This window comes from Aythya marila (genome assembly GCF_965140915.1).
Source record: "Aythya marila genome assembly, chromosome: 20".
In the NCBI taxonomy this organism is placed as follows: domain Eukaryota; kingdom Metazoa; phylum Chordata; class Aves; order Anseriformes; family Anatidae; genus Aythya; species Aythya marila.
Window position 1 is genome coordinate 4194849 of NC_139061.1, and position 23736 is coordinate 4218584.

Genomic DNA, 23736 nt, shown 5'->3' on the forward strand with positions numbered 1-23736 from the left:
AGCTAGAACTTAAAGAGGACTAAGGGTGCATGATGGTGTGAAGTGGTTAAGAAGGAAAACCACCACACAGTAACTGTAGACCCTTCCTCTCCAAACCAAAGGAAGTTATCCCACTGACTCACGCAGTGCCTGGTTTACAAGCAAGGAACTCAGCAGCCAGCACCACTCCTTTCAGGTGAGCTCTCATCAGCCCCCTTTTGCCCTACTGCATGTGCTTCCAGCCTCTTCAGATCGGCCTTACACACCATCGCTGTCCACTGAGAAAAATACCCAGGCATGTATACGGACACACACATGCACAACTCCATTCTGCGGCTGATGTGTTTGTTACTGTGCCTCTGAACGATCACAGACTGATTGAGGTGCCACTCACCTGTTCCCCTACAGACTGGGAAAGGCAGCCATCACCTGTAACGTACCACACCTATATAAAGCCAGGGCAACAATCTGTAAAAATACGCTAGGGACAAGCCACACCAACCCTGCTCTAATCAAAACAACTTAGAACAGTCAGCTAAGGCCAGGGTTGTTTAAGTGTAAGGCAGGAACAGACAGGAAGGTAGGGCTACTGAGAAGGGGCACTAAGAGCTGGACCAGAACGGGGCGTTGGAATGCCATTAGCAGCTCTTGCATTAAGACGACAATCCATAAACTCAACTAAAAAGTCTTTTTCTGCATAGATCTTCAGGTGCAGTTCCTCAAGTGTTCAGCTTGCTGAGATTAGCCACAAAACAACAGGCTTCCTTGAAGCACTGCTGCACAGGTTAAGTGTCAGTAACCAGTTAGAGTTAGTCTTCAGGAAGGAAGGGAACACAGGAAGATGTTCTTCATTCTGCAGCTCTTTAGCAAAGGCCTGTTTCCCCCCATGCTCCCAAGAATTTATTCAACAGAACAGTATGCTAACCGTTGGAAAACTGAACACAAAACATCTGGTATTAGATTTATGCATCAGAAGGCAGCTGCTGTCACCTGTTGTTTTTGTTTGTTTGTTTTTGTTTTTTTGCTGTTCAGTAAATTGAGAGGTTAACAAACCCAAAATCTGGTAATAGCCAATTAATAAAGAACCTAAGCCACATTTCAACATCTGCTAAGTGACATAAGGTGTCACCTGGAAGATGATAATTCCGCCGTCTACGAGTCTAGTTGTTACCAATGTAGGAAAAATGTTGGGTGTCAGGATTATGAAAGGAATTAATTTCTAGGATGAATAAAATGCTTTAATTCTTGCAATAAATTACAAGCAAATGGGCTTGTATGCTGCTTTTTGGCTGTTTTTTAAGGCAACCTTCTTTGAAACCACCGGTTTCCTTCCAAGTTTATGTTAGTAGCAGGATATGCACTGCTAAAAATACAGTCACATGCATTACAGCTTGGAGCATTTTCTGTCACTTCTGGCTTTCTTCATCACCATCAGATCTGTGACCAAGTATGTAAAGAAAACACAGTAAACAAGAGGCAAGCTTAAGTTATAAATTTTGGACAAAAACAAGGCTGCTCTCTCAGCCTCCTTTCTTTTGAGTCCTAACAAGGGACTACCAGTCCAAGAACTCCATGTCCATTTCCAACACCCACAGCCATACACAAAACCGTTGCTATCCAACTGCATGCATGAATCTCCAATAAAAGAAGAAAAAAGGAGTCATGCTGGTGGTACCACCATATTTATATAGTAAGAAACTCAAAACTAAAGCCTGATTGATCACAACTTTTTTTTTTTTGCCTCTGCTGTTGTGTAATTTAAATGTATGCTTATAGAAATACAGGACAGTGTAGGAATCAACTCAGAGCAGTAACATGATACCATACTTGTAAGAGATGCACTGTACCTTTCAAACTTGAACCAGCAGAATAATGCAGCTGCCATGCATTTGTGCTCTGTGACCAAGTGCAGTCACTGTTTTGCTGACCCAGGAGAGGTGGGTCAAGCTGACTTTGCTTCCTTCAGCATCTTACCTTGACCATTTTCAGTGAAAGCTAGCGACTTCACATCTATTGCCACCCACTAGAGCAAAACAGACCTGTAGAAACTCCAAGCCAATGTACTGTTCAGCTTTAGAGATGAGAAAGAACTAGCTGTAATTCCATGTTTTAACTTACACTGGTGAGAAGAGATAACAAAACAGTACACGTCTTGTGCTTTTTTTTTCTCCAAAGGATCAGAATTCAAAGGAAATATTTCAAGGAGCTAAGTTCTCAGTACAGATTTTTTTCAGGGTTTTGTTTGTTTGCTGTTGTGTTGTTTTTTTTTTTTTGGATTGGCATTCTTTTGTTCAGGAGACACACAGCTCACTCATGTCCACCACATTTCAGCAGCATTCAGATTCTACAACACAAAATCAATGGTTTAAAAAAAAAAAAAAAAAAAAAGCACTGAGTTATAAAATAAGATCAATATCCAGTGTCCTGCTAATAAAGTCATATTTTAATATAAAATATTCATACAGCATACTCTACACCTCATTCTCTCTGCTAGCTGAATACTGTTACTGACTAGTCAAACAGAAAAACTTCAACCACTTTGCTCTTCGATGTTTTGGAGGGACAATATGGTTTCCAGCAGCTACTTTGATCACAGTAATGGGGGGAAAAGGAAAAAAAAAAAAGGGAAAAAGAGGGGGGTAAATGTTCCAAAAAATCTATATTAGGTTACAAAGTTGGCTGAAAGAGGGGAAGTTTTTCAGAATGTAAGGACTGATCCCACTCAGTGGAACACGAAACACCACACTCATTAGTGTTTCCATTAGAAAATTCTCCTTCCTACACAGCAAGTCACTCTCGAGCTCTCTTCCTGCCCAGTATGAAACCTTTTCCCCTCTAGAAACAAAACTTAGTCATTGCTCCCCTCTGTTGTCTTCTGCTCTTTCGGTTAGAGTTAAATAATAATTAATGTTGCTATAAAGATGAGTTAAAAACCCCAAATGCAGCCTTGGAGCCCGCTCATCAGGGTGTCATGTTTCAGGTAGCTGATTAATGTCCGTCAGTTTTGTGTCATTCAGGATTGCACGGATTCTCTCCAGGGAATCTGCCTGCCGGATCCTCTCCAGCTGCACCTACAGAAAACCAACAGACACAACGAGCTAGTAAAACGTGCCGGAGCAAGACCGGAGGCTCATAACCAGAGCTAAGCCAATGACATATCATTGGCTGAAAGACACAAGGCTTGAAGGAACACAAACTTAATTTAGAATCAAGAATGGGTGGGAGGGATGAAGCAACATATAACAGTTTTGCTTTTAAAATAAAAGCCACTCTCTGGGGGGCCCAAGCAAGCCCTCATTGTCACTGTGTTTTGCCTAATGACCAGCCACTGTTACTATCCTGGCCAGGCAAACCAGAGGAGCTGTGTAAAGCCACAACATTCATGGAAAGAATGTAAAGGAAGTACAGACCTGCCTGGTACATGCCTTCAAACCTCTCAAGATTAAAGCTGAAAAGCTTTTGGATGAAATGTTCCTACATCGAAGTATAATCCTGTCACTTGTTTGTCTGATAAGCCACTTCACACTGAATAAGTGCACTAGAAAGAACCGCATGTAAATGAATGCAAAGAGATCACAATATTTTTTGAGAGGAAGGAGGTGGGGGTGCACAGGCAGTCATTCAGCTTTCTGTGCTCTTTGTATAAGCATCTAGGTTTTCTTTTGTAAATTCACAGCTATTGGTTACTTGATTCTTAGCTCTTATTCTCCATTGCTGATACCTAAACTCAGCCAGTTGACACCTCACACACCAATGACAGCAAGAAACCCAAATCCTCATCCAGCAGTAACCTCTCCTCTTGTGTTCTTGTGTAATGTAGCAGACCTTGTGCTATGGACACCACAGACAGCACAAACCATTGCTTTTCCTTAGCATAAAGACTCGCTAAGTGCTAAAAAAAACAAAACAAAACAAAAAACACAACACGTAATAACTACTTAAGGGCAGAAAGAAGAGATAAAATACAGAGCTCTAACACTCACTGAGCTCATCACTGAAGGAAGGCCTACCACACTACCTGCAAGTTTTGAAAGAGCACCACACATCTTCAAAGTGGCATGTATGTTTTTGCTCTAAGAACTGCATAAACCAGTCTATTCAGTACTTTTAAGAAGAGAGAGAGAGGCGGGATGATGACAAGCAAGAAACAATTTCACCAGCCAGGGCAACTCAATAGCCTCCCTTGTACTACCTACTCCTCCAGAAACAGCCAGAACAAAAGAGGACAGTTCCCTATTGTTTACTAGGCAGAGCTTAGCTGGATGGACAGTCTCCAATATTCCTGCTTTTGTTTTCCAAATAAACCTGAACACTTGACTCAAAATAATCTGTATCTCTAATTCTGCTGAATTTCACTGAGTGAACTGGGCAAGAACCCAAAGGGGAGACAGTGCTAAACTTCAGTATATCACTCGTGAGCAAGATTTCTAGTAAGCTGGACAGTGTCTTTAGCAGTGTTAGGGGGATAAATTTCCAAACCAGACACTTAAAGTGAAACCTATTTAAGCTGGCTCCCTGAGGTTACAGCCACCCTGCAAACACTACAACTGCAGGACCCTTGGCTCTACAGTTGGCATTAAAAGTGATTAAACTGAAACTGGAATTAGTCTCCAGGAACACTCCTGCCAAAACTCTTTCCTGCAGCCACCTCTTGGTATCTCATCACACACCACAGATTCCACTTTTCGGAGGAAATGGGAGGATAGAAACGCAAACAACAACAAGGATAAGACTTCTAGATAGTTTAAACAGAAAGCAGTAAGTATAGCAGGAAGATGAACAATTCCATATATTCAGATCCAACAGTACAAGTTCCTGATTTTATCCTCAAATATACACACCTTAAATTGCTATGGAATTTAACATACAGAAAAATGTCAGGAGATGGACAATGAAATGCTAGGGCCTAAACTTATCATCACTTATGGCTCTTTACAGTTTAATGTAGCACAATAAACACGTACCTTTGCTGATAAGAACATGCTGGGATTAAGTAATCAGAATAAAATCCCTAATAGAATCCCTAATTAGAATAAAATACTAATATAATCCTAGGAATACTTGGTCAGTTTACTACACTGGTAATTAAAAAATCATTCATTAATACCAACACAAGGAAATTTTACGACTGCTATTTCTTATTTTAATCAGCCCTGGACAAGTAAAGAAACAGAAGTAGCACCTTATGAATTGCACTTCCCTTACCTGAAGCGTCTGAGAAAGCTTTACAAAATCTCTTTGCACTTGCTCACTGACATCTAATTCAGTCTGCAACCGCTGAGCTTTATTCTTCTCTTCAAACACCAGCTGTTCAAGGTTTGCCTAAAAACAAATAAATTCTTTATGTTATACTTAAACTGAATTAAAAAAAGGAGAAACTTGTATAAACTGAATAGAACATTACATTAGAGCAAGGAAGCATGGCTAATCTCAGAGTCATGGCAAGAAATTAATCCTATCATTCTTTCCACACCTCAATTTTTTGAGCTGTGAAACATGGAGCTAGTACCAATCAGACAAATTTACTCATTATCAGATTGGTTAAAACATGGAAAAGCCTCACATCTTTTCACAGCACTATGTCCAGGGACCTCAAGATGAAAGAGCAGGTTTCTGAGTTCTAATGAAAACGTACTGTAGAGGAAAGGCAGTAATCTGCTGGCGAAAATATTATTCTCTTACTGTCTTTAGTTTTGGAAAACAACCCAAATCTGAATTGCTGCAAATCAGCAACAATTCAGATGCAGTGCTTCAAAAATCTAAGTGCAAAGTGATTGGAATGAAGGTTTAGACTGCACCCAATGGAGTTGATTTCACTGACAATCTTATCAACATTCAAAAACTTCCTCTTCTGTTCTTATGTTTGTGTTGTAATATAAGCTCTGACCACAGGTATATCATCAAATAAGATGCACATATACTTCACACCCAGACATAGCTACCTTTGCTGCCGTCTCCTTCTTCAACTGTTCTTCGAGAGTGTTTTTTGCTTCCTGCAGACTCTCCAGCTGCTGCAGGTTTTCCTGTGAAGAACTTTCCAACTATAGAAATAAAAAACAAAAGCACAACACAAAAGATTAGAACTAGAATTCCTGACACTTCAATTTCTCATAGTCCCTCCATATGGGAAATACAGACCAAGCATCTCCCAGGGATTCAGAAATAAGCCTAAATAATTTCTTGTATGTAGATAGAAAATAATCTCTTTCTCTCCCCCCAGTCTTCCTTTTGGAGCTGGAGAGAACTGACCAGGGTTGATATTTGGGTTATTAATTGGATAACCTAACATTAGCTAGGAATTAGCTATGTTAATACTTCACTTGCAGATTAATAAACAAACAGACAAAACACATTTTAAGTAACAGAACTATGAATGTGTCCCTATCCCACACTGGCATCAATAGAGCAATTCCGTCCCTCAAAGTTCCAGGCATGACCTTATGTGTTTCCTTTGAGGAGGTCACAGAAACTACCTAGAGCACAGGTGCACGTACATTCTTAGCTGATATCAAGAGCTGCAATAGTTTGAGAACGTCCAGTACAATGTCAGTCCTTTCAGAAAGAATATTTGTAAATGCATAAACTGATGTTCCTTAGTACAGAAAGGAAAGGTTATGTACACAAATAAGCCAGCCCTCAACCATCCCACAACCAAGCTGAGATGAAGGAACAATAACGTTAAATATTTCAGAATTCTCTCCTTAGTTCAGCTCTCTCTCTTCCCCAATGCTAGGCATACTAAACATCACACACAAAAATATATTTGAAGTGTTACTGACACCTCTTAGGCAGTTGGGAAAAAAGTTCATTTTCTCAGATATAAAGATGTTGATAGCAACAAAGACACCAAGACAGTGTCACTTTCAAAGTCCTGATAGAACTAGCAGAAAAAAAAAAAAAAACAGAATCTTATTCTCTTTGTTTAAATACACGTATACACGCAAAAAAAAAAAAAAAAAAAAAAAAAACACACCCCACAGTGAAAGGATTCCTTACCTGTTCCTTCTCCACTTTTATTCTTTCCAATTCAGCTTTTAAACTGGAAATGGAAGCTGAAAAACAGTAACATTAAAGCTTGAGTGCAAAAAAAAGCACAGAAAATTGGACAGCTCCTGTTTCTTTCTGTTAATATTCAACAGAGATTTAAGCGTGCAGTTTTTTTCAGCTGCACAACTTGGATTAATACTCTATCAGACATGGAAGTTTTAAAAATTCAGGTTAAGTATATTCTATCACAAAATCAAGTCTTCAATTACTCATTTTGACATTGTTTTATCCTTGCTCACCTATTTCCTCCTTGCAATTCTCTATTTCCAGCTGTAGAGTTTCTTCTATGTTTTCTTTCAAATATTGTTCAGCTTGAATCTGTTCTTTTAAGAATAAAATCTCTGCCTTAAGTTTCTCCTCAAGGTGATCTGCTGTTGTCCGCACGCTAATTATGTCTTCACGATATTTTAAAACCATCTCCCGGAGCTCCTGAATCAATGATTAGCAAGGGGTTGTATTATGATCTTCAGACACACAAAGTACCATATTTTTAGCCAGCACAAAGTTGTACTACCCCAAGGTTTGTTCTGCCATACCAGATCCTGCATCCAGCAACACATTAAAACAAAACTGCAAACAGTTTGCTTGGACTTGGAAATAAGAAGCTTGTAAACATTACTGTCTCCACAGGATTATTTACAACCCTCTACCCCTGCTTTTCATTTCCTGACCTACCCTATCTTTTAAACTTGATGTGCTCGACTGTGAGTGAGCATGGCCAGGATGGCTCACACTTCTTCAAGGCTCAGGACTATTACTGGTTTTAACCTTAATGCCTCGACAGAAATTAAAAGGATTGACTTAGCTTTACTTGGTGAATCAATACTTGCTCTGGAGTCATGGTGACTGGGCAGGTGTGTGCACAACACAGATTAAACTAGCTGAACCAGGATACGCCTGAACGTTTCCGACAACAAAGCAGCTGTCAGGCCACAGTTAACTAAATTATTATCTTTCTACCTATACTCAGAAGCATGCTCAGGGAACAGCTCGCAAGCACCAGTTGTGATCAGATGATTTTGTACATCACAGACTATGGGGTTTAAATCCAAATTATTGTTCAGTGTGCTGTTCTGAGGCAGCTTTTTGATAAAGAAGCTTCTTCCAATGACATCAAGTTCTGTGCACCAATTGTGTTAATGATTTCAAAGTGTTTTACCTCTGCTGCTTCTGGCAGAATGAAATCTTCAGCTTGTTGTAAAGACACATGCAAGCTATGTTTTCCTTGAAGACTTTCATTATCTTTTTGCAGTCTCACCAACTCTTCTGAAACCTGCTCCCTTGACTGTGTCAGGACAGCCTTCCAAAAAAAAAAAAAAAAAAAAAAAAAAAAATATCTCAGTTAGGGTCATGCTCACATCTCTTCATGCCCCATTTACTATCACTGCTTTCAAAAGACTGAATTTGTTGTAAAGAAGGGAAACAAAATGGATCAGCATAATCAGTCCTCTCTTTTGCCTAGCCTCGGCACCAGAAATGAAAGCAAGATCAATCTTAACTGTGCAGGCAGATGAAAGGAAGCAAGCAATATATACAGCATTGCTAAATCTCCCAGTTTTCTTCCATATTTATCCAGTTAGCTAGCTGTGCTTATTCAGGCAGGGAAAAAAATAAAATCAAATATGGTTCCAGAAACTGGCAGAGCTGTTTATTAAAACCATCTAGCAACTCAGCTGTAAGATCAGGTTACCGAAAAATTAATATTCAACCTAAAATTCTCAGTGGTACTTGTCTGCCTCCCACCATCTTTTAGGAAGACATCAGAAGAGCTTATCCCTTGCAAAGAACAAGGATTAAGAAAACACAGTTTTGCTTGCATTACAAAAGAAATACATCCAGTGAACGTTTTTTTTTTTTTTGAGAGAAATCTTAGTTTAGATGCACCGAGACTTAAACTTTGACAAATGCTGCCCTTTGCATTCATTATAGGTGAGTATTTCTGAAAAGTAAACCCAGATCAATACATTTTCTGAATCTTTTGCATCTCCATTAGGCATGGTCTCACAGAGCAAACTGAATGGTTCTGCAAGTGATCTCCCAGTGTACTACAGGCAATCCTGGATGCCAGAAGTGCAATACTGGGATTCAGGAGAACGAATGCTTTTCTCCCAGTGCTGCTGCATAAGGGAGGAAAAAAGAAGAAACTTGATTCTAATACAAAAGGGAATGGATTGCTCTAAGGAAGTCAGACTTTGTTCTGCCCTAGAAAATGAGGTCCTATTCCTGTCCTCTGGCATAATTCCTACAAGATGCTCAAAATAGTTCTAAAAAAGTAAGTTCCCATACATATCTCTTTCTGGGTGTTAGGGCTGATATTTTAAGTCTGACCTGTAAAAACACTGAGCATTCATCTCAAACTGAAGAAAATATTCACCAGTAATGCTACTTGTGAGGAATCCTAAAAAAAATTGTCTTGAGAAAAATATACTGTCTTTAGATTTGACGTGAAATAAGATACTAAATGGTCATTAAATATACACAATAAATGAAAAAAACAACAAACAATTGTCTACTCAGCTCCCTATTAATCTACATGGATATACACACAAAGTGTGACTGACTGACCCTACAGACTGTTCGAGGGTCAGCACCCATATCGGAGCTCCCTCGGTCACTATCTTTACATGTTAAGATTCACAGCTCTCTCCAGCCAAGCTTAGTTGGACAGCAAGACAAACAGTCTTTTACAAACACTCTGAGCCCCAAGGGCTAGACAAACAGCATAGTTCAAATGATCTCTTGACTTGAGCTGTCTTACCATTTGCTCCTGGACACTTCTCTTTGCTTGTGAAAACGCCTGCTGCAGTTCACTGAGGAAATTCTCCGACTTCTGACACTTAACCATAAGCAAAGAGATCTGAAAAACAAAGAAACAAAGACAACATACAGACAGATATAAAGCATGAAAAATTTTAAAGAAGAAATAGGCTCTGAAGTTCTCTTCCCTGTTATCACTGATAACATACACTTCTAAATTTCAAACTAATCTACTGAAGTTTTTGTTAATTGCTTACTCAGTAAAATAGTAACACAGTTCAAATCAGAAAGAAGTGATGCTATGCTTTTATAACAATAGTAAGCTTATATGCTATTTACCAAACTCTAAACAACAACAAAACAGTTAATTCTCATCAAGCCTCAATGTAAGACACTTCATAGACACTGAAGGAAAACCGCAGAGCTATGAAGTTTTTAAAATTTCCTTTATGGTAATGGTTTTTAAAAATATACCCTTCTCTGAAAGCACAGATCTCCAAATACTGTTAAGCATGTGCTGCTGTAAAATTACTTAATTGTAGAGTGAAGTAAGATGAAACACTACTTAGTTATGATTACTTTTGGTACATCAAAAAGAAAAACATATTCATGTCATCTAGGACAGATTTTATCTAATGACTGCTATTTCCTTAATAAGAAAAAAAAATTAAAACATTGGGTGGGATGAAAGAGGGAAAGTCTTACAACTCAAGAGAAGCAAACCCAATGGCTTGTATATGGTATCTACCTAATACTGTAGCCTTTAATATGCTCAAGATGTTATTTTTATATTTTACAGCTATGACTACCACACATTCTATTTGGCTTCACTATGCCAATACCCATCTGTACACATCTCAGACTGAAAAATCTTTTCAATTGGCTACTATTTTAAAGAAGTCTAGCACATATTTCAGACAAACTAGTGTTAATGTCTTCTCAGATACTCAGTAACTGCATGTCTTCACCACAAGTCTATGAACTGTGTGTCAAGTGTGTGGTATCATAGTTCTACTCCACACGCACAAAGAACACGGGGTTACTTTTGCACGTTTGAGTGATTTCATACACAGGTCACAAACTCAAACGCTACTCAAATTCCAGTGATCACCTCTGTAAGGGATTTCAAGATTGGAGATGAAACCTTAGGGCCAAGATTGGGTAACATGTCAGACTTGGCTAGAACCAAGGGCAGACTCAGATGGAGCATAACTAACCCTAGAACCTCTCACTTTTGTTGCCTCTGCTGCAGGTAGTTCACCCTTATCCAAGAGGAGATGAGTTCTTGCTATATACTATTGAATAATGTTTCTTCATTCCTAGCAACTTTATTATGAAGTGATTGTACCTGATTACCAGAGTCTTCAGCACTTTGTTTCATATATTCCTCCAATTCTTGTTTATCTTTCATAGTCTTTTCCAGCTGGTCATTGGCTTGCCTCAGCATCACCTGCAGCTTTTTCACCTGTGTTATTACAACAAAATAATTTAATTTTACATTATTTTGGGGAATTTTTATTCTCTGAACACATATATAACTTGACTCATCACACTCCCAGAAAACAAAACAAATCCCTCAAAAGTCCTATGCAACTCAGAAGTTCCTGTGCTGCTCTGAAATACCGAGCACCAGAGATTACACCTATAAGGAAACACGGGACATCGAGCTGCACTGGACCTTTGCCACGTAATGACTTCAGACACTTATTTCAAACCAGAACATGACTCATGCCTTCTGTACCCATCTGAAAAATTGTTCTTCAGAATATCCTAGGAAACAAACCTCTTCCAGTACTTTACGGTCATTTTATGCTGCTAGGATGAGGTCCTCTCTGTTAAGAACTCTTGCAGTATCAAAGATAATATAATTTAATGCATGAAAAGCATTTTAGAATATAAATTATGAAAGACACTGACTTCAGCATGAGCACAACACTTTTTATAGAACGGTGACTTTACCTCATGATTTTATGGCACTGGGTAAAGTGGTTCTCCGAGGTAAATATTTAAGAAATACACATACGTGGTGTTCATGGCCACACACCAGTAACAGATTAGGTTGTGTTAATAAAATTACATAAATTAATTAAATCCAAGTGTGCTGGCATTGGCTCAACTAAAAACAATGAATAAAACAGCAAGTGGTTCATCATTGCACACTTATTCATTCCTAGAATGGCTGCAAAAATCTCGCTAAAGCTAGAAGAAAAACCTTACCTGGTCTCTTGTCTCAGCCTCCTGAATCTGGATGCCTTGCAACTGCTTCTCATAATTGGAGCACATATCGCAGCGTCTGCCCAGCTTGTTCCCTGCATTCTGCACCTAGAGGACAGAGTTATCACCTCCAATACAGGCTATAAAATGCAAGGAATGCAGGAGTGATACATACTCTCAGGTGTGTTGTGTGTTCACAAAATATTACTGATAAAAGACAGCAGCAGAATCATGTAACAGCAAGATTAAATTGCTCTAGAGGTAAAGGATAACATAAATCAGCTGCTGTACATAGATTTTCCTGGCACAAATCCCACTATTAGTGAAGAGCAGTAAGCCATGACATGCAAGAGTTTATCAGGTCATTTAGTGTGTCCTTCTGAAATTTATCACATAATTACCTGCATAGAAACAAACCTTTTGGAGAACAGATTTTAATAGCCTTTAGCCTTTTTTCATGCAATTACATTGTGTTACAAATCAAATTATAAACACAACACTACATTTTTTTTGTTTGTTTTTAATTAAATGAACGCAAGCCAACTAAAAAGCAAGTCAGTTCATTGGGTTAGGGTTTTCTTTAATCTTTTTCTCCCTGAAACTGGGATTTGAGTATTTTTGCAACAGCATATACTAATGGTGCTACAACAGCCATCCAGATTTATTTATTTTTTAATATCCTCCTTGAACATAGCTCAGTATCAGAGACCGAATAATCAGCTAAAAGAACAGTTGGGAAAGAAGCAAGTAGAAGAAAAGTTTAAAACAAACAAAAAGACTTCCAACAAATGGGAAGGGGAAAAGTATTAGGGTATGCAGCAAAGAAACAAGGAATTTATTTGCTGTTTTGGCCGAGGGGACAAATGGGAGTTTTCTCAAAGCTCCTACTGAAAGTCATGTCAGGGCTGAAGTCTGATTTGTGTTTGCTGCTTCATGTCCCTCCCACACCGGGCAGCACTCACAATCCCCACCAGTGCTCCTGCCTCCAGAAATACGTGGGAAGCAGGGTATTTCTCCCTTAATTCTAAGACAGGATTGGAGTAAAATGTCATCGGGGCAAGGAAATACTCAAAGTAAAGGACTGAAGTCAGCTCTGAGATTGCAATGACATAGTTTCTCCCTCTAGATACTACAAACTAGCAGCAACATAAAACCCAGCAATTTTACAATAGGTCTAAACCTAAGATCCCCTAAGTAACGATTTGCAGATAAGCTGAATTTCATTAAGTTGAGGAAATAAAATATCAACGCTTCTTCACCTCATCTGTCCTTTGCCTGGCCTCTTCCACCTGCATTCTTACGTTTGTTTTCCCTCCCCCAGCATCATCTTCACCCATTTCTGACTCATCTCTTCTGCCTCCCTTTCTTCCCCCTAAAGCATTATTCCTTGGCCTCCCTCCTTCTGAAATCCAGGCCCCAATAATATTCCTCTTTTCAGCAGGAAACTAAACACAGGCTTTAAACTGGCATCACATAAAGCTGCTGAAAATCTGCCAGGCAGAACACCCAGAAGCAATATTTCCTTGGTCACCCATACTGAAATTGGCACAGCGTTAAGCCTAATCTGCTGCTCATTGCTCACCAAAATTAGTTTCTGATGATGCAAATCCCTGACAATTTTCTGAAGCTTCCTTTGTGGTAGCTCTGTGTGTTATGCATATCTCGGTTGCTCCTTTCTAAGTCGCACTCCATGCGTAATTCTCAGTAAATATCCTTGGCATACAAAGCAGCACTGTTAGCCCTGATCCTTTTGTTAGGTCTTCGTCCTTTCCCAGTCACCCCCAGCTCCCCCTTCACATGAAATCACAGCAACCTCTGCCAAAGCCTCCCCTAAAAATGCTCTGCATTGAGTAAAGCTGACTTCACCATGAGCAGTCAGTTGATAACTCTTACATTAAATCTGCTTGAGCTAGAGAAGTATTCCAGAGAGAAGCAAGTAGCTACCTATGATGCTGCATGTTTTCTTCCACGACTGCCCTCCAAGGAAAGCAAAGCAGCAGGAGCTGAACAGCCTTCCCCCGGCAGGCAGCCCACGACACAGGTGGCAGCAGGGCGGGCACTCACTCACCTCTTTCTGCAGAAGATTCCACTCCGTCTCGCTCACCAAGCGGTACCCGCTAGGAGACACGTAAGCGCTTTCTACCCCTTGTGTAACACTGGAAAGAAGCGAAGCAGTCTCTTCTTGCTCTGGCGTCATTGCTTTGATTGCTTTTTCCTGATCTTTGGTTAACATAAACCCACTTGGCATTTGCAGAGACCCAAGGGAAGCTGTATCAAAGTTCTCAGAGACGGAATCTGCTCCAACAAGTGGTCCAAAATCTGACTCATCCAGATTCCCAGCAGATTTTGCTTTGTTGTTGTATCCTAAAGCTTTGGACTGTAAAGATCCAGATGTCCCCAGACTGTCTGTTGACTGTGCTCTCCGTAGTCCATCTTTAAACATATCATTTTCTGATTTATTGAAGGATTCACCAGAAGACAGAAGCAAGTCTGCGTCCAACGAATGGACTGAGCCATGGGTGCTATTTAAATGCACCTGGAATTGGAAAACAAGATAGAAAAAGTTAACATTCTGGGAGCACAGTACAAGGGGAATGCTGGACGGCAAGTATAGGACATAGCAAAGGGAGGTTTAAGTTGGCTTTGGCAAGAACATCTGATCGCCAAACTTAAGACTGAAGAAAAAAGGATACAGAGCTGAAATGTACCAGCTGCAATTAAAAAGAGTCTTCTGTTAAGAGTGCTTTTGTAAGAATCTGTCTTCCTGCCAGCTCTTAGCAAGGACACAGTCACCTTATATCTTCCGGTATTTGAAACAAGGCACTTCTTCCATTAAAGGGAGACACTTGCAATGTCACTTCTAGAACTATAATCAACAACAAAACACAAGTGTCCCTCTTCCACAACTAAGTTCAGAAGTCTGTCCATATGAAAATGAAAGGACTTAACACCAACATAAAAGTGAGTGGAGAATGATGTATTTAAAATCTACTCTGTAGTGACAAGTGAGTATTTTTCTTCTATTTCTTTTTTCTACTTTGAGCGTCTCATAAAATATTGCAAGAGGAAAATATTTTCTTATGATACTTAAAATATTCTTTGCAAATAAAATAAAAAAAAATGAAAAGGCAAAAGGCTGGGATTAAACAGAAAGGCATCCTGGGGAATGTCAATACCAAAAGCCACAGTAACTGTCCTGTGACCTGTACAAGGAACATTAAGTCTCTTGATCTATTTTTGTTTGTAGCACTGAAAAGAGAGAGCAGCAATGCTTTATTTAAGAAGCACGACTGTTTTCAAAATACCATCCATTCCAGTGCACTTCTTCTTTGCCATTAGACATGTAAAGGAAGCACCACTGAAAATAAATCTATTGAGAAAAATACTGAATTCCAAAATAAGTCCAGCATGGACTAGTAGGGTGCTGCTACTTCCATGTGTTTACATTATGTATTTACTTTAAAATGCAAATATACGAGTTGAAATTCATGAAAAAAAGTCAAGAGAGTATAGACATATAAAATCGCATCATCAGACAACTGATTGATGATATAGTTAAATTGTTTTTTTTGTATTGCAAGCTGCAAAGCCTTTTAAATGCTCAACAGAGAAGAGCTCAGAATTTAAATTCAGAGATATAAGACATGACTGATAATACACTTTATTGCCACTTGTAAAACACTTTCTGTGCAGCTAAAAAGGCTCTAAGAAGCAATAGAAAACAAATCCATAAATAGCAATTGAAAACAAATCCTAAATGACTTTGGAAACCATATCCTTCCCCAAAATACAAGATTTCCCATTGCATATAATTCCTAGAACTAAATAAATGCAGTACTTAATGGACTAAAATGTATCCCAAGAACTGAAATTATACAGAAAACATCAGAAGACAAAACCTTTGTTTGTCATCAATTGTTCTTATTTACCTATCTCGATAAAGAAATGTTAGTATTGAACGCTGTATATGAAACAGAAAAAAAAACGTATCCTTGGTGTATTATAAAGGGTACCTCTGCTCCATTTAGATGTTATGATTTTGAACATCTTTCTGCATTGCGAACTGTTACAAAGCACTGATAAACAATGAATGGCAGACCCTGGAATATATACATTTTCTCTCTTTAAAAAGGATAAATAAAATGAACAAAATATCAGTTCACATTGAAAATTCTCAAGTCTCTTGGGGCTTATGCAAGCTTCTATAGTGCAAAACACAGTCTTTATATTATTTTGTCCTTACTTTGACTTACAAAACCAAAATGGAACCTGTTAGGGTATCAGCTAAGCAAGCAAAATACAATGGAAAAGGAGAAATAATTACCCATTCTGGTATTTGGTTTCTAAGTTCCAATCTGTGTGCTCCTTGGACTTGTTTCTTCACAAATGAAAAGTTTAAGTAAATCTCAAATACTATTTCAGCTTGTCCCAGTGTATGACTTCCTACAACACCAAAACGGCTTGCTAACCAATGACATCCTGTAGTATCGCTTTTTCCAGCTGTCTAACGAAGCTACTAATGTAGCTCAAGCAGCTTCAGCGAAAACTTGGTGCTAAGCCCCAGCTACCAGCTTGGATTAAAAACAAACAAACAAACAAACAAAACCCCTCATCTTCAGCTGTAGAACAGATGTGGTCAAAACCCTCAGTTTACACAGTTGGATATATCTTAAAACACACATGCGCACGCAGCTCAACTGAAGAAGCAGGTTAGCAAATTAGCTACAAAATGTTTGCTTACTGTTCAGATTTAATTGGTTTCATTCTGAAAATTTAGATTTCAGTTCTGAATTTAATTAGAATTTAATTCTGAAAATGTGTTAGAACATGGATATAAATCCAAAGAGAATTTAACAGCTGGAATGCAAAAGGTAAATTACAGTTTTTAACAGCATCTCTCAGAGGATTTTACAGTATTGTCTTCCAATTTTTATTTGGATTTATATATTCAAGTGCATCTCCAAAGATTTTACACTGCTTATTAAGAATTATAAGTGACAGAGAACGAAGTCACTACGTTTGCATTTCTATTTGTAATCACCCTGAGGAATGCAAAAGAACTTGAAGTTGCTTTGAACTACTCAGTTGTTTTACCTCTTCATTAGAGAGCTGGGTAAGGGATTCCTCATGGGCTAGAGAACATGAAGCTTTCGTTTCATCATCTGAATCTTTTTGCTTCTGCTCCTTCCTCTTGCTAAGTCTCTGCTGATCATCATCTTCCTAGAAATCAATGGTCAATAGTGAATGCATATATACAGGATTTAATTTTGCCACTGTAGTCATAACATTAGCTTTCATCATACACCGAACTACAAAGGGAGACAGCACCAGAAAGACTTTTTATCTTTTGGCTAAATACTCCTCTATTTGTCTCATAAGTGTTATTTTCATTTAAAAAAAAAAAATCTAGTGTTCATTTCAAAAGGCACCCAAACTGACTTATTTTTCATGTTCAGTGTCCAACATACATTCTAGAAAAAAATTATCCAAAGAATGTATTATTTAGATCCAAATTCTTATAGGAATTACCAAATAAGGAACAATAAAAATAGCTGTTAGTGGCTATTGTACAGAACCTGGTAACATGCACTCATCTAATGGCTGCACTAATGGCCAGTATACAAGCAAAAACCTCCAAGATAAATGTGAAAACAAGTGCTTTGATCACAAACAATGCAATAATATATACAAAAAGAATCAAATAAAGACCTCACAGAACACTAAGCCATAAAGCATGAACACAATCACTTGCATCAGAGAATTCAAAATGAAGCTCTTAAATTTATGCCTGAACTAGGTTCTGTCTTAAATAAATAAAATAAACAACTAGAAGGAAGTGAATCTTGCTATCTTAACATCCTTAATCTTGGAGTAAGAAACTGTCATCTGTGATGGAAAACAACTAGGTTAACCTCTTGGTATTAATACCTTTTCACTTAATAATATTGGCAACATTACTTTTAAAGTTACTATAGGTAACAGTATTAAAACATTCACATAAATGGAGAGTTCGTCACAACTCTCAGCTGTCATTTAAATGGAAAACTATTAAAGCTGACTGCTGTCATTTTTTGGAAATATTAGCACACAAATAACTTCTGCTTCCAACATGTTTTCCATACTTTTCTGTGCCATATTAAAGTTACAGTACTGTAATTAAAAAATAATAAAATAAAAAGAGGGAAGCAACAAGTAACCTGATCCTTTTTTTTCAGTTCTTCAACTTGTCGAAGCTGCTCAGAGGTCAGAACAATTTCCATACGTTGCATGTCTCGCATCAACAAACGCTGAGACTCCAAGAACTGGTCATTGGCTTTCTGCCATGTGTGTTTCAACTGGTTGTGCTGTTGCCGCTCTTGCTCTAAGAGATGGCAGACTATTCAAAAATAGAAAGAGTTGTTCTGAACCAGCATTTTTTTTAACCTGTCTTCTTAAACAAGGCATTCTCATGAATAAAAGTAATTATTGTTCTAATCAAAGACAATATAGCTTTGTTCAACAACTATGTAGAATGAAATAAGACATTTTCTAAATTCCTAATCCCTAAAGCTGTCTTGAGACTAGGAATGTATCACTGAAAATGCAAGATTTCCCAATTAGAAAACTATTATCTTAACTTCATTCATGAGTTCTCGTAGTTTCTTTTTTTTAGTGCTGGTTTTAAAAGACTGTCTTCTAAGCCCCTATTTATTTCAACAGAAGGTTCAGCTTTACATTCCTCTACAGTGACTCTGCGCTGTACTGCCATGGACGTACATTCACACATCTGTTCCACCACCAGGCGTTCAAAATTGGCACACCTCAGAGAGATGTATCAATAGATTACTGCATTATGGAAATAATGCTCATAATTCTACACAAATAAAAGACACCAGTAAAATCACTTTAGTAAGAATGAAGCTTGCAATACTATGAGAATCTAACACAAATTCAACTGCATAACAGCATCCCCAGAACAACTGAGTGGATATTATTTCTCTCCATCATAAGAGGACTCCAAAGTCACATCTTTTATAAACATTTCATGGGCTTTCACATATAGACACACTGCTTCCTCTCCATCCCATTTTTTTTCCCCAAATACAACTCAGATACAAGCTCAGAAGAGAAGTAACAGCTATACTGTTTATTTTGTTTTGTGTAACATCCTTACATAGAAGAGTCAAAAGGATTATCAGCACATAGGTACCTTCATGCAGTTCTTTCCGCAGCTTTTCTGCATCTTCTTGCAGTACTGATTTTTGCGTGTTGAGAACAGCCACGTACATCTCTAAGTCAGTCCTACATGACTTCTCAGCTTCCAAATAATGGTTCAGTTCTTTAACCTGAATAAAAAGAGGGAAATCCACCATCTCAGTGAAGCAACACTCTCAGGCATTTCCTTTTTGTTAGAAGTCATCATGTCACCTGTTTCGGTAACATACAGCTGCTGAAGACAGCAGTTTATTCCTAGAAATCAAAAGTATTCAACTATCAGTATGCAAGTAGCATTTTTTTTCTGAATAAATCATTTACTTATAAAATTCCACAAAATGAAACATTTAAGTGACTTGATTAGAGTTTCCACAGATGGATCCCAACAGTGAGGTGATCCCACTGAGAAGTGGTAGAGAGGCAAACAGCACAGAGAATCATACAGTGGTTTGGGTTGGAAGGAACCTTAAAGATCATCTAGTTCCAACCCCTGACCGCTGTCAGGGACACCTTCACTAGAGCAGGTTGCCCAAAGCCCCATCCAGCCTGGCCTTGAGCACTTCCAGAGCTGGGGCATCCACCGCTTCTCTGGGCAGCCTATGCCTCACCACCCTCTGAGTAAAGAATTTACTCAGAATATCTAATCTAAATCTACCCTCTTTCACTTTAAAGCCATTACCCCTTGTCCTATCTCTACATACCCTTGTAAGAAGTCCCTCTCTGCTTTCTCGTAGGCCCCCTTCAGGTACAGGGAGGCTGCTGCAACGTGTCCCCAGAGCCTTCTTCTCTTCTCCAGGCTGAAGAACCCCAACTCCCTCAGCCTGTACTCATAGGAGAGGTGCGCCAGCCCCTTGATCATTTTCATGGTCTCCCCTGGACTGACTCTAACAGCTCCCTGTCCTCCTTGTGCTGGTGGCCCCAGAGCTGTGTGCAGGGCTCCAGGTGGGGGGCTCACAAGAGCAGAGCAGAGGGGGCAATCCCCTCCCTCACCCTGCTGGCTGTGCTGCTCGAGGTGCAGCCCAGGATATGGTTGGCTTTCTGGGCTGCAAGCATGCACTGCTGACCCTGCATCTGGTTTGGGGTTTCACACCCAAAGAACGATGTGGAGACAATTCAAAATAGAGTAAAGATAGTAGTCAGAAGATATGACTATGAGGCAAGATTGGACGAAACCTCAGAAGAGAGAAAACTTAGGAATGGGCAGAAAAAACAACCATTCAAACCCATGAAGGCCTGCTGCAAAGAGGAAGGAAAATCTGTTTGGATGGGATGAAAAACAATTACAACACGAAAGACTGATATATATTAGTAGTTTGTTGCTTTTTTTTTTAAAAAACAGCAAAGGCTAAGAAAAAAAACTGAAACGAATGTCCCACAGAGACTGCAGAACCTCCGGTGAGAGCCTTTTAAGATAGGGCTACATAAACATCTGCCAAACTTGATGCATGTAGAAACGGATCCCATCTTGCAGCAGGGAGTGGGCTGAAAGATCTCTTTATGGCCCTATAGGGTTTTATGGTTTTCTGAGTCAGGAATCACAGAGTTTTTATATCAAAAGCAACAAAAGCCTTCAGGCAATTCCTGACTGGCTACAGAGTTGTTCATCATCTTCCTCAATGCAGTAGAGGAGCCACAGGCAATGACTCAAGAGTTGAACAAAGCCCTTCTACTTTTAATTTCCGTTAATGGTGGGGACAGCTTCTCCTGCCCTAGGATAGAAGTTTTCTCTCTGCAAGCCTTTGAAATGGAGAAATCTGTAGAATAGCCATTGGGAAGGGCAGAACAGTGGACAAAAAAAAAAAAAAAAAAAAGCAGCATAGTTTCACCAATCCAGTTAAGTGCCTGACACTGAAAAAATACCGTTACTTAAAGCAGACTTGAGGGATTTCACCATGAGCAATGGAAAAGCCAACTGCACCGCTCATTCTGCACAACCTGCCAGTCCTCACACCAGTCTTGTAATACAAATCATGCAAATAAATGCCTTGTATTTTTATAGCACTGTAGATTAAAGTACTTTAACAACTTCCTATGTCTATGTTTAAACCCCTCCTTGCTACATACAAAACAGCAATGCTCTCTGTTTAGGTTGAAAAGGTGCTTGAAATAGGATTACTGGGAACTTCAGACAGAAGGAATAATGAAGTTGAATTGACCACAGGTAAGAATTAAGGCCTAAATGATTTTTTGTAAGAATTACCATTTAAAGGGAGAATTCTTTAAAAAAAAAAAAATCCCCCAATAAACTATAAGCATGGATAAACTCATTTTTCTCTTTTTTTTTTTTCAGAAGATGTGCTTGCATTTTACTCATCCTGTAGAGCACAGTGCTCATGTTTTGAGAGCATGCAAGAAAAGAGAAAGTTCCCACTTTGTCACCTTGGCAATGAAAAGAAAAATATTATTTGCATCAAGAGAACAAACAGAACTACCTGGAGAACTATTATTCCTAGGCAACATTTCTGTCTCAAAATGTGACCTATAAAGCAATTTGCATAAAGAATCTATGAAGAAAGAAAAAGCTCAATCATGGACTCCCAATCAATCTAGTACAATTAATAGTGTTAAATGAATTACACCACTTCCTCAAATCACAGACAGACCTCAAGGTGCTGAGCACCTACTGGGATGATTTTCAATGAACGTGATCCAGAAGAGCACAAGGAAGGTGTTTGGATGTTTTAGAAACATCCAAATTGTAGGTTATTTTGCAGTTTCAGCCTATTTGACTTCAAAAATAAAAATACTTGTTACAGAAGACATTTTCATGCCTGTATAAGACAGTACATTACATGCAAGTATCTTAATGTGATGTAGCTATTATTTACCACCACAGCTGATGAGAAAGCTCAGTACAGGTTCTGAAGAATACAGGAACATTGGGGAAATTGCTCATACTGATTTTTTATCAGCAAGATCTGGGATTCCTTTCTATGAATCTGAGCTTTGCTTAAAGTTTAAGATACAAGATTTCTGGTGCTATTCCCTCAGCTTTATGCCCAGGATTAGAAGATGAAATATAGCAGATGCTAGGTGGTAGTAGATTAAAAAAAAATAAAATCTGCCAAATGCAAATCTCTTGGGGGCTTTAAGCATGACAGTAATCTAAAGGCCAGGCTGTCGGAGAGGTGCAAAGCAGCTATTTTTCTAGAGCTTTTTTTTTTTTCCATTTGCAATAGAGCTGAACTTTAGCAGTTATATCTAAGCAGAGATGACACATGAATATAAAACAACCCTGAAAACAGAAAGATAGAAAAACGTATAGAGGTCAAAAATGTTATCTGCAAAGCAGTAGAAAAGTATACCTTTTTATCTCTTACAACATTTGCCATTATTAATCTGCATCAAACTAGTAGGATGCAAGACACAAATCAGGATACAGTTACAATTCCTCCTCACCTTTGATGCTTCTAACTCCTTTATTTTCTCTTCAGCTTCTGTCAATTTCTCTTTTAGTGCTGCAATCTCCTTCTCCATAGGCATCACAACTGAACGAAGCTTCTCAGCATCTTCCTGAGCCTGAAATTAATGCAATAAATTATGAATAACACATTATCATAGTTTTCACCACAATTTTTCCATTTTGCGAGACATTTGGAGGAAGTTTCCATGACAGTAAAAACTGCTGACTAAACTTCCACTTTCAACACTTGTCTTAATACTCTTTATTTAGCTCAGCTATCGCCTCTATGACAACAGGCAGATGTTATTCCGTTCAGAAAAAGCAACTAAATTTTGAATCCACGTATGGATTTGGGCCATGAGTATCTGCTTTTAAATCTCAATATTCTCAAATCTTGAGGGACATGCATTTCAAAATGTGTATCCTTTTCTGTTTTTAAAGGCCTAGCTGTCCTGTGGCCTGCTGCCACATGGCTCACAAAAAAAAAGAAAAAAGTGTATCACGAGAACTTCATGGTGAGTGATTGACCATTCATTTACTTACTTATGCAGTTAAAAGGAAAAGGATCTGCACACTAACACATAGTGCAGCTTTGTTCTGTTCTGGAAGATTATTCTTCAGTTTAAAATTACTACTGATGCAGCATCCGTTTTTGGTGTTACCATACTAGAGTATTTCAAAACCACATACAGACCATCCATCAAAACCCGTGATATATTCAAGAAAACACTTCTGCAAAGATCAAAGCCAGGTCAACAGATTGAGGAGACTGATGAGGGGGAATAGAGAAAGAACGAGGTTAAAATAGCAAGAATTAAAATGAGAAATAGCATCCAGTGTGCAGGCTTCCTTTCATGTCTCCAGCAAAGCTTTTCAAAGTGAGAGCGACAGCTCCCACAGACTCCACAAGCAGAACACTCCGGAAAAAAAAAGGAGACTCAAATATTCACCGCAGTAAAATTCTTCATGCCAGGAAAAATTTAAACCACCTGATTTGGGTTGGTTTTATGTATGGAGGCTGAGAACGCTCAGCTTTTCCCTGCCTTCTACTGGAGGAGTTCAGGAAGGGACAGGAGGAGGGCAGAGAACTGTGTCCTCAAGCAGAGCCTCCTAAGGATGACACTTCTCCCAGCCCGATCAAA

At 38.7% G+C, this 23736-nt stretch overlaps 1 protein-coding gene and 1 long non-coding RNA gene across 3 annotated transcripts in view; one reads left to right on the forward strand and one right to left on the reverse strand.

Moving 5' to 3' along the window:
- Positions 1-2401: 2401 nt before the first annotated feature.
- Positions 2402-23736, reverse strand: part of RABEP1 (rabaptin, RAB GTPase binding effector protein 1) — a 48806-nt gene continuing 27471 nt past the window's right edge. The window contains exons 5-18 of one of the 2 annotated variants that reach the window (XM_082776345.1): positions 22591-22710; positions 19187-19322; positions 18195-18358; positions 17092-17217; positions 14066-14533; positions 12001-12105; positions 11132-11248; positions 9785-9883; positions 8186-8326; positions 7266-7455; positions 6976-7031; positions 5922-6020; positions 5185-5301; positions 2402-3050 (exon numbers count right to left, since the gene is read on the reverse strand). In XM_082776345.1, the coding sequence (XP_082632471.1) occupies positions 2949-3050; positions 5185-5301; positions 5922-6020; positions 6976-7031; positions 7266-7455; positions 8186-8326; positions 9785-9883; positions 11132-11248; positions 12001-12105; positions 14066-14533; positions 17092-17217; positions 18195-18358; positions 19187-19322; positions 22591-22710 (2040 nt within the window). In that variant the 3' untranslated portion in view covers positions 2402-2948. Of the gene's footprint in view, positions 3051-5184; positions 5302-5921; positions 6021-6975; positions 7032-7265; positions 7456-8185; positions 8327-9784; positions 9884-11131; positions 11249-12000; positions 12106-14065; positions 14534-17091; positions 17218-18194; positions 18374-19186; positions 19323-22590; positions 22711-23736 lie in introns of both variants that reach the window. The other variant, XM_082776344.1, reaches the window with a different exon arrangement.
- On the forward strand, positions 14977-21668 carry LOC309885927. The gene is made up of 3 exons (XR_014318869.1): positions 14977-15002; positions 21280-21352; positions 21482-21668. It is a non-coding gene; the product is annotated as an uncharacterized lncRNA (long non-coding RNA).